The sequence below is a fragment of the Montipora foliosa genome, chromosome 6, assembly GCF_036669935.1.
Source record: "Montipora foliosa isolate CH-2021 chromosome 6, ASM3666993v2, whole genome shotgun sequence".
In the NCBI taxonomy this organism is placed as follows: domain Eukaryota; kingdom Metazoa; phylum Cnidaria; class Anthozoa; order Scleractinia; family Acroporidae; genus Montipora; species Montipora foliosa.
This window is the reverse complement of record NC_090874.1, coordinates 40,353,698-40,369,477: the sequence shown is the minus strand read 5'-3', so window position 1 is coordinate 40,369,477 and position 15,780 is coordinate 40,353,698. Positions and strand designations below refer to the sequence as shown.

The following is a 15,780-nucleotide window of genomic DNA, read 5'->3' as shown; positions in this document are numbered from 1 at the left end:
TCGTGTAATCTCGGTTGATAGTCCTCCTTCTTTGGCGCACTAGGACTTTCCATTGCTCATAATGAGTTTAGTCTTGTTAAATACCCTATTTCTGTTCACCAAACAACTTGTGAAGAACGGGAATTTGCAAACCCATGTCTGCTCCCCGTTTACTCTCTTTCCACAAATGATAGCTTCTCCGCTATGATTAACTCGTTTTTGAAACCGGATACACAAATTTTCGTTTAAGCAATACAGGACGTTTTCCGTGTTTCCAACACGAGGGGGAGTTGGGAGAATTCGAGACAGTTATACAAACCCGAGACGCAGTGGAGGGTTTGCATAACTGTAGAGAATTCTCCCACCTTCCCCGAGTGTTTAGATGAGGCTATTGAAACACGGAAAAAAGTCCTCTATTGCTTTTATAAAATATTTCTCAAAGATAATTCGACAAGTGAAGGAAACAAATGAAGGAAAATTCTTGATTGAAAGAGATTTTCTTGATACGCGCTCATATTTCCTACCAGCCAATCAAAACGAACGTCTGACAATACATAACCAATCAAAATTCGTGTGATGTCACAGGCGTGTTTCCCACTGCTATTGACCAATGAGAGTGCGCGAATTATCCTAATTATTTTGTAAAAGTCCAACAACTCGCTCGCTTTCTTCTATGATGGCCTCAGCTTTATAGTGTTTTCCGGCGGTTCACGCTTAAGCACGAGAGTCGACGGTTAAGGGATCCCAAATCCAGTAAGCTGAATAGCTACCGAGAAGTCCTTGAGTGCGCAGGCGACATATCGCTTTTTTTTCTTCAGCGTGGCTAGTTCATACACGCAAACGAGTTTTTTAGCCACGTAGATAGAGTCAGCGAGAATACCGCGACCGAATGCTCACAGCAATTAAAGTACACTGGATAGTTAGTTCACCACAAACTAAACTGTATCAATCGGATTTCTTCTTTATTGCAAACCTAATTATTTAAGGAAACGTCCAGTATTGTACCTAAAATATACTACTTGCATGAACAGTGAAGACATGAAGACTTTTCACATTAAAAGCCAGTTCGTGTTACAGTTGTTGTATGTCGGGAGTCTCGGTTACCAGTATTTTGACTTATATTGTATGATTATGAATCAAAGTAAATGTTTACTACTGGAAATCTAAAGAGAACATAGCAGTACACCCTGTACCTGACACTTATCAACCAATAATTGGGTCATTTTTATCGCACCCCGCTACTGCGGTCTAGTCTCGCTATTACGGAAACGGTGCCGAGGGTGTCCGGCTGTCCGCTATAGCAAGAGTTGACGGTACATGTGTACATGTGCTGAGGCGGCGGTAAAAGAATATTGACGCTTGTCATGAACGTTTCGAGGGAAAAAGAAAGCTTGAAAATATTGGTGTTGGCAAACAATCTCTTTCAACGATTTGGTGTACATGCATAAGTCGTGATACACTTGCCTAAAGCGCGGTTAGACTGTCTAACGCTGAGAAGGGGGCTGAGAGCTATCTACTTCAGTTTGACTGCAAAAAAATTGTCTTTTCGGTGAACAGAAAGTGTATTTAGTCCTTCTACAATCAGTGACGTATATACTTGCAATACTTATGTAGGAAATGTCACTGAAACGTTTAATTTTGAGGAAAACTAAGCTAGACGATACCAAGGATCAACGAATTAAAAGGACTTTCAAAGATAGGCGCGAACGCGTGAAGAAGAGCTGGGGAACGTAAACTCATTGTACGCGGAAATTTACTGACCACAAAGACAAATTCTCTATAGTGATGTTCCTCTCTGTGAATACAGTCTGTCAACGAAAGAAAGTCAAAGAGGAACAATTGATGATTCCCGTCATGGTGATTGGTTCAATGACAGGCCTTTTTGACAGGAGACTGTCACATACTATCAGGCAACGAAAAAGGGTTTGAACAGCACATTTTCAGGTGACCTAATCGAAATTCTAAACGACCTTGAATTCGCACAAACTGTATCTCATAAGGGAAGTCAGGGCGGCGTTTAAATATATTTTTAAATCGATTTGCGTTCCTAGATGTGAACTGACGGTTTTTATCACTTAAAAGTTCAGTCATCTCATCTTATCCTTGCATAACCTTCGGTTTTAGTATAGCTTTGTGAAGCTAGTATCTCATAGCGTTTACCCTCCCAAGCATGGTATACCACAAAGGACAGGTCACCGTATACCGGAAAGTCCATGCCCTAGTGTATGGACGTCCCAGGGGGTTATTAGCCTGCTTAGCTGGCGGTATTTTTGGCGTGGAGAATGGGAGGGGAGGTAAGGGACCTCCTCATTCGCCGCTCGTGAATTTGCTCTCGCGTTAACATACCGACTGCTACGCAAGCTACGGGGCTATGAACAAGAGCCACTTTCAACTTTGCTTTATTGTATTTTCACTGATGTATTTTCTTTATGGTATTTACGTAAACGCTCGCTGTATCCTGTATCAATAAACGAAATGCCCGCCCCTGATGCTGTGTTTGTGTTTATTAAGATTAGTTACAAGATATTTTATGATCGTTTCAGGGTGATTAGAGTATAACAATGGTTCTTTTGTCCTCCACCATTTTAGTCCAGTATATGAAAGCCTACCCCCAAAAAGCATTGAAAATAACAGTTTTGTTGATCAGACGCTTTGTGCGACCAAATCATTATGTGAACCTGCAACTACAGCGCCAGGCTTAACTGAAAAATAAAGCAGACCGGACAGATCTCGCCACTTAATGAGAGGCCATTGGCACTCAACAGAGCGTTTCCGCGTTTTCCTTCCTAGGTACATATTCACAGCCACGGTTTCGTTCTTCTGGGCTGGAAAAAATACTAAACGAGAGGATACTGCAGCTGCTTAAGTATATGGAGTGTTGTGGACATGAATATGCAAAATTATTATTATATACTCAACAAAATATCTTGTTTCTGATCGGCCTTCAACGACGATTCAAACGAAACCTTCATTTAAATAGCGAATTCAAGGGAGGACGCTCCTACTTATGGGCTCTGGGCTGGTCAGTCGGTATCTCGCTACTTTTTTTGCTCTTTCACAAACACAATAATTGTGCAAAAAGAAGACAAAGATGCTTCGGTAAAAAAAAAAAAAAGATGCTAGTGCGTTTCGGTCCACAATTATTTATGTGATTTCTCAATGGAAATCTCAGTTTGACAATCACGGTTTTGGACATGGCTTCTGTAGACACTTCGGTGTATTTTGAACATGATGTTCGTGTCTGGCATAGTTTTCAACAAGTATCATTTTTGACATTTTTACGGTAAAGTTTAACGGTACAAACGACATTTCGACCGTGATTCGGTCATTATCAAATAAGTATGAGAATAAAGTATTAACATATATTTAAAGAGAGAAACAATGGGTGAAAATATGTAAAAAGGATGAAAACTATTGGAAAAAGGGGGACGTTAAAAGCAGTAGAAACATGCAGAAAGTCAGAGTGTAAAAATGGGGGCGTTAAAAACAATGAAAACATGCAGGAACTATTTTATAACCTTAGCACGAATTGAATCAGACTGTACACTGAGACTTGGTCTCAGTTCATTAATAAAAAACATTTTATAAACGAGACTGTCAAACTTGTTCGTGCATTTCTTTAACACACTAAAATTCTTGCTAAGTTCCTTTGGAACTAAAATGTGTTCGTCGTGGAAATGAGGACGAGCCTTTATGTTCAGAACACGTTGATGTATCTGCCGGCGTTGCTTTAAGAAAAAGATGAAAACTCTACTTGAGGAGGAACGCGAATTTGCGCCCCAGTGGAAACGCCCATTTTCGTTTTTAAGGTGGAATAAGCTACATCGTCACTCAGTCTTATTGGCTTGTTTTCTTAGGTGCTAGAGTACGCACTTAAAACGACAAATGGTGAATTCCCTAAGAATCTTGTACCAATCAGCATTCGACATCCTCTAATTACCTCATGGGTGTTTTGTAAGCAGCTTCTTAATCAACAGATGCCTAAGAATCTTGGACACGATGATGAGGTGGGTTGAGATTAGCGACCTTAAGATCTTCAACGACGATTTCAAACGAGACCTTCATTTAAATAACGAAATCAAGTTTTTTAAGAACTTTTTCGTCATTATTCCAGTTTGATTAACTCCTACAAGCTAGCCGAACGATTCAGGGAATAAACTGGTGGGAAAGTTGTTAAAACTAACCGAAAAACCTAAAATCTGCTCTTGTGTGCTTGATCAGGAAGGTTTAAGAAAACTTTCATTGTGATTTTAGTTTATTTGGGTGGTCGTGTTGTGTTCGTCTAATGGTTTCTATTAGACTAAAATTGTAGTTACAGAAGTAAATAGTAAAGTACATTGCATTAGAACTATATTATGCAGTTATGTTTAGAAACAAGTCCCAGCATTTAGTATGTAATTAACAATTATTCCTCGAGCCCGAATGGGCTCTGAGTCAATAGCCCATGAGGCCGAAGGCCGAATGGGCTATTGACTCAGAGGCCATGAGGGCGAGAGGAATAATTGTTTTAGTAAAATCCAACTATTTGGTCAAAAAAATATCGAGACAAAACATCTTTCGCTAGTTAAAGCTAGACTTTAATTGTTGTTTTGGTTTTCAAAGCCAGCGCTTTTCGCTACTAGTGGGCTATAACAAATAGCCTACTAGTGGCTCAACCAATCAGAACGCAACATTGATAATAGACCACTAGTTGGATTTTACTAATTAACTATATTTGTAATCCGGTATAACTACGTAAATGATTTGGATTACTTCCTTCTTTTGTTAACATGATCTTGACGTAGCAAATAGAAAATGAAGTCGTTCCAAAGACATTTCTTCTATAAGGTCAAGACCCAAGAATTTCTTTCGTGATCATCTCGCGATCAGAGATTTAACCCCGGATAATGACACTAGACAGGGCTGTCGAAACGTTGGGTTTCTGAATGTTATTGTTGTAAACTACATTTAACATTCTTCATACCAGTGAAGCACCAAACTATGTCTGATACCCATACAGATCGAACAGGATTTTGTACATAATTATTGATGTTGATCGGAATTAATGACGGAAGCCGATTTATTTTCTCCTTCATGTAGGATGTCCAAAGCCAAGGTCCGATGTGCCGGGCGCTGTGCGCGGTGGAGATGCTAACCCTGCAAAACAACGGGTTGCCAGAATTTACTGGGACATGTCCCTCCCTGGCCGAGGTAAGTCTGAATGAGATGAGACGCTATCTAACGAGTACAGAGCTGACATTTGTGTTAAAAACCCAAGGGCCAAGTTGTTTGAAGCAGGGTCAGTGTTAAATCGGGATAAATATATTGCCTCGAGTGAGCGCCAAGGGACAGTGCAAGAATGATGGGGACTGTTACAGAGGAGGGCAGGAAAGTTTTCTTGCTAGGGAGGTCAAAGTGGTCGTTCTTTTGTCTTTAAGTAAGTTTGTGCATAGGAAACTCATGTATCATGCAGTTTTTGTTGCGGCGGTAAAATCGAGTCAAGTTTCGAGCAAGTTTGACACCCGCGCAATATGGCAGTAACAAATCGCAGTAAAATCACACCTGGTTTCCACGTGCGATTTTCCAACTGTAACAAAAATCGGGCCTTAACTCCCCCTCCCCTTGGGATGAGTTTACATGGTACCTTTCCTCCGCCTGTTTTATAGCCCCGCCTGGATAGTATTGCAGCGGTTCCTTGTTCTGCTTCAAACAACTAAACACTGTAGAGCGGTCCGTCTATTATGGAAGGGGACTTGCACTACTCCAACCTCAAATCTCGATTTTACTTGATGAAGACTTCTCAGGACATGACGATCTACCTAAAGTACAGATGTAGTCGTGGGCTGTGCCAAGAAGCTATTTAGAGACCTAAACAAAAAATAAGATAATGGAGAAATCTTAATTGACTTTTTTTACGAAAAATGGATTCAGCATGCTTTACTTATTAGAATTTGATTTTAAAAAAATTCTTCCCTGGCAAGAACAGTCGTAGTGGCTGGCCCCCACCCATGAAATATTTTGGCCGTGAAAGCAGAATCTGTGTGGATTTCAGTGGAGGTGGTGGCAAAGAAAGAGGAATTTTAACACCGATAAAATGAAATGATAACTTGATGGTTTTTCTGCAAGCTCCAACAGAAGAGACGTGACGCATAATACTGACGTAACTTACAGAAACAATGGGTACTTGGGATATTATAAATGTAGAAAAAACAACCCTGCGTTGTATGAAATATATTTCCATTTGTGTGTCCTTACGCAGACTGTAAAGTTGGTTGATGGTTGTCAATGGACTGACAATTTGGCGGAGTTACAAATGTGGAGCAGATTGGCTGTGTTGGCTTTTAATGCAGACAATCATTCATTAGTGCTTCAGTGTGGTCAAAGAGCGGTGGCCTTTGCGGAGAGCAAAAAATGCCTGGCAAAACAAAATCCTAAGAAACCTGACAGGTAAAATTTCTTGTTGTAAGGGAGTAGTAAAATTCTGAAATTACAGTCAGATTATAAGTAGACCTTTGTTGGTTGGTTCGTCCATCCATTTATCCATCCCTTGCTCCATTCATCCACCAACGCACACACTCACTCACTCACTCACTCACTCACTCACATACTGGAAACTCATTTACTCGCGCGCTAACTCATTCACTTACGCTTTCACGCACTTATTCACTCACACACTCATGCACTAAAGCTCAATAGACCATTTTCGAATTCTCACCGCTGGACTGGATCTAGCATGGAATGGAGGCTAATGCAAATTAATTTGCCCGCATTAGCCTCCATTTCATGCTAGATCAAGTCCAACCGTTAGAATACGAAATTGGCCTATTCATCCACATACTAACCCATTCATTCACTCTTGCCTTCACTCGCTCACTCTCACACGCAATTACTCATTTATTCGTTCGTTCATTCATTCACACACACAAAATCTAGCCTCGGATTGTGGAGTAGAGTGAGATAGTTGATATCTTCTAGCCCTTTTACGCCCAGCCTGCCGAGAACACTTGAAAGTTTCATCATTTGCTGTTGTCAAAGTAAATGCAGCACCTTATCGTTTTGTGTATTTACACTAAATTATTTCATGGTTGGCGCATTTTCTTTTGTCATTCAACGACTTGCATGTATTTAACTTACATACCAAATAGATATTCAACAGGCTGAAAGTCCAGGGACAGTTTGATAAAGTAGCAGGGAAGAGCGGAGCTGATGAATTAAATTGAAAGGGATCTATACAGATAAATCCCTCGAATGAGGGATTTTGTAGAAACAACCCAAAAACAAATTAAGGCAAATGACTTTTCATCGATAGCCTTCTCTTCAACCAAAAATGAAATTCTGATTATTTCAATAACGACGTGTTACAATTTAAAGTGTTTTAAAATTATGAAAGTACACTGATTAAAAGCAGCACGTTCAAAGTCAGAGCGTTGATATTTTTGATATCTCTGAGCCCGGTGCGCTTTCTGCAGTCCTCTGGTTTCTGTCGTTACATGGAGGCTCTGGTTTGTAAAATTGACCCTCGATTCCAGTGTCTTTGGTTAACCCACTGGACAATTTCAATACCAAACTGCAAAATGTGCAAAAAATATTATTAGGCTATTTTTACAACCTAACGTACATAATTTGCTATTTTCTTAAAACTTACCATCATCAAAATACTTGAATCCACGTCTAGGAGTCAAGTAGAACACGTCTTTCGCCACTCCAGACTCGGCACACCTGAACAAATATTTCTCGTACAGCTGAACGAGACAGAGTTGAGGCGAACTGTTATTTGCGTTATAATGCTCAATTCGCAATTTTGCGTAGGAGAGAGCTGCTCGTCGCTTTCCATGACAGGAACGCATGAACAGACTACTGGTGCATAGAAAAGAATGGTTAAGATTCAAGACAAGTGTAGAAACTTGTGAAAATCACGCCGTTATGCCATGAACTTTTTCAAAAGTCTATTTTTCAAAATCCTGTGAAGAATCACAGAATTATGTCAATAGGCCTTATTCACGATAGCCGCCATGTTGGTTTTCAAATTGTCATGCAAATTAGCCATTTGTTTTGCTGGGGGGCAAACATTGGAAAAAAAGGCAAATTGAGGAAAATCGGCGCGTCGAAATATTAAAATAACATTGCTAAAAGTACATTTTAGAATTTAGAATTAAGTACCTTTAATAATAATTTTATATCTTTTGATTGCCTTTGACATTTTGACTTTCTACTTCGCTTTCTGATCATTTTTCACTAAAGAAACATGGAAGTAACTTGTGTAATCATTCTATTTTACACAAATCATCTGTGTGGCTAAGATGTTCGTTATAACCTCTCAGTTTGCCCCCTCAGAAGTGTGTAGCTGATTTGCATGATAATAGCAAATCCAACATGGCGGCCATCGTGAATAAGGTCTATTTCCAGAGGAGGAGTGAGTAGTATCCCATAATGCATAGCGATTCGTTTTATTTTATCAACTGAAATCGTGACGTAATCAGTATTTTCAGCCACAACACAGAGGTGAGCAGTGCTGTTGTGTTTACAAACAGACCTTGCATGGTGTCAAGGCTTCGGCTCTTAAGCATATATCTGATACCTTCATTGCGAGTCGGAAGAAAAAATTGGTTACAATTTAAATGATTCTACGTGTGCTACATTGAAATGTAGGGAAGCTCACGTGACCTACATCTAGAGCTTGAGCGAACGCCGACGATGCGTAATACTCGATGTTGTTGAGAGTCCATCTGTTGATGTGTACGTCTCCCTTGCTGCCTCGAATTAATTATTCTTTCGTTCAACCTATGTAATGAAGGAAAAGTGAATTAAATCAGAAAACTGTGTAAATAACTTTATTCGTGACCTGTCTTCGGGTCAGTGATCACATTGTGAAACAACCACATTTTGAATTATCAAAATATCAGAAGCACCCAACGAGAATATAGTTCAAAACCACTTAAAAGTATTTTAGTATTTAAACGGTAGATATAGGCATATTTTTATCCCTTAAAAATTTTTCATCTGTTCGGATTTCCTAGCTGAAAGCCTAGTGATCCGAAAACTATAGGGATCAAAACTTACCTTTTCGAAAATTTCAGCCAGAGAAAAGGCTCCCGAAAATTCTAGGTGACCTTTTTAGGGTAAAAATCCGTTAAAAGTGGGTAATAATACCATTTTTCAGATGTTCGAAAATCCTAGGAGAGGCAGGCAAGCAAGAAATTTTACAACAATTTTCCGAAAATTCTAGATCTCAAATCGTCTTCCGAACAGATATTTTCCAAAAATTGATTTCCAAAAATTGACGTTGGGTGCCCCTGAAATATGAGGAGTCATCCATGAGTATTGGCGAATAAATATCAGAAATTAAATATGAAAAACTCACCATTATAGTCGACAAAACCTACGAAATAACAGAGCGCGACATTTTGCTATTCCCGTTGGGACGAGATGCCGAAAAGACATCTGGGATACTATTCATTCTTCCATTGTCTTCGTTTCGATCCCCACGTTGATGTGAGCCTCCAAATTGGCCAGTACTTGTTCCTTGAATAAAAGATCCTAATTATTACTGGGTTGCCTATGGCAAACCCAGTCGAGGTCTGCGTTTAGTTTGTTGGTTTTATTTTTTTCTTTTTTTTCTTTTTTTTTGTTTTTGTTTTTTTTTTCCGTGTCGGTAAAAGTCTTGCCTGTCACTCCCCTGGTAAGTGGGGTCTTTGTGCATAGAGCCTTCTGCGCGTATTTTCTTAGGATCGAGAGGGTAGTGGAACTGCGTAGATTTCTCTGGTGGACACAGTAGAATCATTAACTTAGCCTGCAATGGCTTCGAAAGTCATGTAACGCGAATGGCGTTTTAGTGAATCCTTAAACAAAATATACCCTTATGGAGCTCAATAATGGAAAGTCAGTTGGATAAACTAGGCAGGAATCTCAAAAGCGACAAGTACTGGACTTCGACAACAATCTATCGCCCGTCGAGACGAAATCAAAGTGAGCTGTATTTACCTGAAGTACATGGTAATTTGACACGATTGAGTTTCTTGTCTTCACGCACGCAATGAAATAGGAAGAGGTTTTCGCCTCTAAGAGCAAATATGTTGTCGCTGGAAAAGGATTCTGTGGTATTTTCTGCCTTTGTGAATTATAATATCATGTTGTGTATTAATTTTCGAGCTTAAGGTTGAACTGTGATATGGGAGAAGTTTTTTAGTATTGCTCTGTAAGCAGGAAGGGTTCACAGGCCTGTTGGAAGCGTGCTTGAGTTTCAACAAAATGAGCCCCAAAATCAGTGAAAACTTGTGACGCAGATGAATAATAAAGTAGCTTCTATTTCCAAAATGATGGAATTACCTGGTGATAAATAACGTCGCACGCGTCTTGGAGAGTAAATTTTGATTTTGCATAAACAAGAGTTGAGCGATTGTGATCTTTGTTTTGACTTCGCTCATTTCATTGTCAAACTTTATAACACTTGACAGGAAAAGAAACTTACAAAAGCCCGGTATCTTGCCATCATTTGACACAGATGCTTCACTGTTTGGCGAGTAAACATGCCGCGGTAACTTAATCACGGCGCCCGCTGAATTCCGGCCATGTCACTTTCGATTTTGCAATTTACTTGAACGTAGCAAAAATCTCCCAAAATGTTTGTCGCTGATCGTAACTTTTTATATTCTATATTCACGGTTCAAAATTAACGTTGTTTTCATGCCGTAAATATTTTATTCTCGATCGAGCGTCCCGGAAACTTCCTTCTGCTCTTTCTAAAAACTGTGTATCAATAGTTATTTGCTTTTTCATCAATATTTGTTTTGCATAAAGCAAGCTAACAAAATCTGTACATTGCTGAGTTCGCATTTGTCATTTGTTAGCGTTAATAGTATTTTCGGTCACATGCTTCTGGTTTTTATGCGGGGTTTCTTGTTTTGGTCTCCCATCCTAACACTAACCCCACTGGGCTTAACTTCAGTGAAGTTTAGTATTACAAAGCTGTCAGATGCTCAGAGGGCACACTTGTGGTGAAAAGAAGTTGTGAGGGAACTTGAAAATTATCAACATGTCAGCCCAGAAGCCAATGCTTCTCGCTTCTCTTTTATTTGTTATTCTTCAGAGACTGGAATGCTGTATTTCAATACCACACAATTCAGTGCCTTCTGATTTTCTGTAGCACGTACCACAGGCAACCCAGTATATGCTTCACGGAAGCATCTCGGTTAATCATGGTAGTGTGGGTGGTACAACAGCAGCGGAAAATTCAGTTTAATTTTTACAATATTAAGAAAAATAGGTGTCTTTTACATTTTATAAAAATCTATCGGGAGTAAAATCATGCAAGTCAGACAAATACCTCGAACGTCGGTATTAATCCATATACATCGCTACGGCCCTCGGTATGTATATGGATTAATACCTCCGTTCTCGGTATTTTTCTCTTACATATAGTTTACGAAAGATGAGCTCACGACCTGCTGGACAGCGCTAACTACTTTTTTAACAAATGAAACTTTTAATAACATAAAAACGAGTTTAAACGATAGTTGCACCAATTTACTGAAAGAGGAAACTCCTCTTTGGTAAAAAAAATGATAGTTGCACCAATTTAGTGAACGAGAAAAATCCCCTCTACCCAAAGTGACGGAGATGTGTGGCACTGGTTAATTAAGTGAGCGAATTAGTTATGTAACCTTTTCTTGTATTGTAGCATCTTTCAACACAAGCTTGTTGTAGAACAAGAAATGTTGTACTATGCCAGTGTAGTGATGGGACAAAGCCTGATGAAGAACATGCAGGGAAAGAACGAAATCAGAAGAGATGCACTGGTCTGTTTTGTCAATGCTTGCAGGTAAATTCGGGCTATGGAGATCCAACTTTATTGTATCTTGGTCGTGATGCAATTTCAAGTGCAGTTTTTTGTGCTTGTTAGTTAAGTAATTTAGCGTGATTCATTCGTGTTCAGTTTATTAAAAGTTCGTGAAGTCATTTTTCTGGCTGTTTGCTTCAACGCAGTGTAAGTTCAAGTTAAGTCAAGTCAGTTTTATTTACCTTACACAGAATATTATGTACATAACGTTAGAATGAATTTACAATATTGATTAACAAAAATAGAAGAAGGGAAAGTAAGTTTGATAATATGTTGTTACGGTGTAGAGTTTGGGACACCTAAATAGTTAGTAAACTGAACGAGTAGGTGCCCCAAAATGTGTTAAAAAGTATTACTTCTTGTACTAACTATTAACATTAAAGTTGTTGAACATATTAACGTAAATTACTTAAGAATCAAATCAACGAAAATATGAATCTACAAAAACATCCAGTCACTTTCAAACAGATACAACATAATTATGTACAAAATTAAGTTGATTGATTATCAGTATCCTTGTTACACCTGTCAACCATAGAGTTCTTAACGTTTGACTCCGGTCTGTTTCCAGTTTGAGTCAAAGCTGATCTAAATCTATTGTTAATCACCGTCTAGGTTTGGACAAAAAGCCGAGAATTACGATTTGGTGATAGCAGCCGCTCGCCATTACTGGAATGCTATAAAACCGTTCATTGTGGAACCTATTGAAAGAGAGCTACTTAGAGAGCCAGTGGAAGCTGTGCTGGAATGCATCGCCGCAGTAGCTGCTAATGAAGGGAGCAAAGGAGATGAGGTATGAAGATAGACTCGCTGTGTTGGTAATGATCTCATCCAGAATTCGAGGGATTATTTTCATTTCTACACCATTCAATACCTTTATTATCACTTTTCACGTGAAAAGAGCCGAGTGCGGCAAATTTCAGTGATATCAAAGATTACTGTAAAAGCGCTTCAGGGGGAAAGGGTTTATTAAGTGTACCAGTAGAATTTTTGTACATTATCTTTTATGGAATGGCTGTTGCTACGTATTCAATTTAAAAGCCTTATTACCAAGTGGCGCAAATAACACGTGTAAAATTGCCTGCCGCTATACGCTTACTGGCACAAGTGATAATTAAGACGTCGATCCGTAATCTCAGCAAAAAGCAAACAAAAGGTAAACAAGTAAGGGTGAAGACCATGTCAGTGCACCACATGTTTAGCTGGCAAAATACCTGAAAGGCAATGTTACTCCAAGAAGACCTGCTGATGTTCTGAGTTCATATATACCGTGTTAACGTCACGAACCTCAGTGTTGGTACCATGTTTTGTAATAAACATCACACGGGACGACTGCGCCATTGCACCCGTGAATATCCCGGATGTGTCATACAATTCTACGCGATGGGTATTTTTTGTGTTCTGATTGAGAATCAGAGTGCAGAATGGGGTTTATTTTTCACTGAACGACTTCGGCTCAACTTCCTTGGCCGACGAATTATAGGAATTATCAGTCGCTGAGGGTGATAAAGACACTTTAACTCCGTATGGTCGTTGAGTTAAGGTAACAAATGCTTTAAAAATATTGATTTGGGTAATCTTCTCAGGATGAAGACGAGGACACAGAATCATCTCCGGAAAAGAAATCACCTTCAAAACGTAGCAAAGGAGAGAAAGAGAAGAAAGGAAAGGACAAAGGTGGAGTAGAAAAAAAGAAAGACAAGAGCAAAGATAAAGGAAAGACAGGTAGATTTTAATAAACGGAAATGAAATGTTATGTTTGCCTTCATTTTACTAAGCATTGTTGATTGGGCAAACATACTTGACTACTTGACCTGGTCACGTGCATTTGCCCGCGCTTGGAGCCGGCATCGTGAAGTTGATCTTAGTTTTTATTGGTTCACTGTTTGAACAAAGAAATGGTCTCTATTTTAGATGGAAAATATACTAATGATGCCCGGAATTCTTAGTGGTTTTCTTTTTGTATCATTTCTTCCTTTTTAATCTTTCTGTATTGCAACTTGGTCATTATTAACTGGCAGTTATTTACTATTCTTCTTGGAGAAAAAGGTGACAAAACGGCATCGAAAGGAGGCAAGACCGAGATGCAAGACTCCAAGGATAGCAAGGAGACTGATGAAAAAGGGAAAACAGTCCAACCAACAGCTGAACAAGAAGAGAAGCTTGCGGCAATACCAAGCGCTTATGACGAGGATCTAATACTTCGTGCTGCTATGTATGGAGTTCTGTTTCAAGCGTATGCTGACAAGGTGAGTTACTGGCTTGTCTTTTGTGCCGTTATAAACGTCGGGAACAGTTACTCTCTAGCCTGTGAAAAGCTCTCTGTTTCGCGAATATCGTACCTCAAACTGAACGAACCTCTCTATCAGAAACTATTTGTCTAAACAATGGCCACTGAATAAAATAGCTTTTTGCGCTTCTTCTCCATATATCCTTTCCAATTTTAATGTAAGCCATTCGAAGTATGATTGATCCGGCGAGGACCTTCCGTCTCGTTCATCGCGTTCTGCTAACTGAATGGACACTTTAACAATAAAGTAAATATACTCCTAGTCACTTCATGCCACAGAAACCGGAGATAAGTGACGGCCTGGTGGGCCTTCTAGGCTCGTAGCGGACGTTACCTTTATTGAAAAAAAAAAGGGCCGTTTCCTCCTGTCACGCGTTCATTTGAAATATGAAACGTTAACTACAGTAGACGGTTTATCTTGTATGGACCGTTGTCTTCTGCGGTATGGCATTCTATGAGACGTCTGTAGTGACCCAAAGATTGCAAGTAAATAGTATTTTCCAAACTCACATTTGATGAATTATTACTTTAGCTATAAATTTGGCGCGTGTGAATCGTTTCAAAAATCCAAGTTCAATCACTGCGTTTTGGCGTTGTACTTTAGTCATGTTAGCTTTCATGTCTTGCCAGGGTGAATGGGAGCAGGGTTTGCGAGCAATGGACCAGGCAGTCAAGGACATGCCAAGAACATATCACAGATTGTAAGTATATTTTGTCGATGTTATAAAATTCTCATTTTTGAAACGTTCGGACAAAGAGAAAACTGGAATTGAAACGATAAAATTGAGCCTAGCCCTGCATGGCAACTAAATTTTTCCCCTTCGAAAATTTGAAAAGTTGCTCAAGTTTCACAAAGGCGGAGAGATGCATCACTTTGTAGTGTGCATTGCGTAGGTGAAAACATCTCTTTGCAAATAGTTTGTGGGATCTTCCACTGAATTTTTGAGAACAAGGCTTATGAGCTAGGGGCCCACGGTTTATATTCCCTATCCGTGAAAGTTTGAACTCGAATCATTTTCGATGTAATGACAAATGCAGCACTTTCTCCTCAGTGCTTTTAAGACCCTGTGTGTTTGTCCGCCCGGATTTAAAGTGCCCCTGTGATAAAAAAAATTCACTCTCTTTTTTTCTTCGGATTTTGAAAGTGTGTTTGCTGGACACCTGACTGGCCAAAGTTTAAGCTTTGATTTTTGTCCAAAGGCCGTTTACTTTGAGTGTAAGGTTTATATTTCACGGTCCGTCATTACTCACGTTCAAAACTGACCGATTGGACCTCAGAGGGTTGGATCAAGGGGAAAGTGCAAGGAAGAAGAGAGACCCTGGGGACGAGATTGGGGAAAGTGACGTCAAAGGCTCATTAGCTTAAAATTTTAGCGTGTGAATGTAGCTTATTATACATGTAAAACGCGAGTTTAAAAGTCTGAAAGCCCAAAACTCCCGTGCTGCATATTAATTCTGCGGCGTAAACACGCATTGCATTCTAAACTAGTGAGCCTTTGACGTCATTCTCTCCTCGATCCAGCTCTCTCAAGAACTTAAAGTTAGTAATGGCGGACCAATAAACAGGAAAATTCCACTTAAAATAAACAGGTGTCTTTTTGAAATCAAGGCTTAAAACTTTGGTCGCTTAGTGTTAAGTTAACATAGCTTTGAATTCCAAAGAAAAATAAGAATTAATATTTTGGTCACAGGGGCA

The 15,780-nt window shown here is 39.4% G+C and overlaps 1 protein-coding gene across 3 annotated transcripts in view; it reads left to right on the top strand.

Annotated features, from left to right (window-relative positions):
- LOC138007347 (cilia- and flagella-associated protein 46-like) overlaps positions 1–15,780 on the top strand; it is a 132,082-nt gene that overhangs the window by 72,019 nt on the left and 44,283 nt on the right. The window contains exons 18-25 of one of the 3 annotated variants that reach the window (XM_068854177.1): positions 3,837–3,986; positions 5,059–5,169; positions 6,218–6,405; positions 11,636–11,776; positions 12,410–12,587; positions 13,381–13,519; positions 13,844–14,043; positions 14,715–14,785. In XM_068854177.1, coding sequence (XP_068710278.1) covers positions 3,837–3,986; positions 5,059–5,169; positions 6,218–6,405; positions 11,636–11,776; positions 12,410–12,587; positions 13,381–13,519; positions 13,844–14,043; positions 14,715–14,785 — 1,178 coding nt within the window. Of the gene's footprint in view, positions 1–3,836; positions 3,987–5,058; positions 5,170–6,217; positions 6,406–11,635; positions 11,777–12,409; positions 12,588–13,380; positions 13,520–13,837; positions 14,044–14,714; positions 14,786–15,780 lie in introns of all 3 variants that reach the window. The other 2 variants (XM_068854176.1, XM_068854178.1) reach the window with 2 other exon arrangements.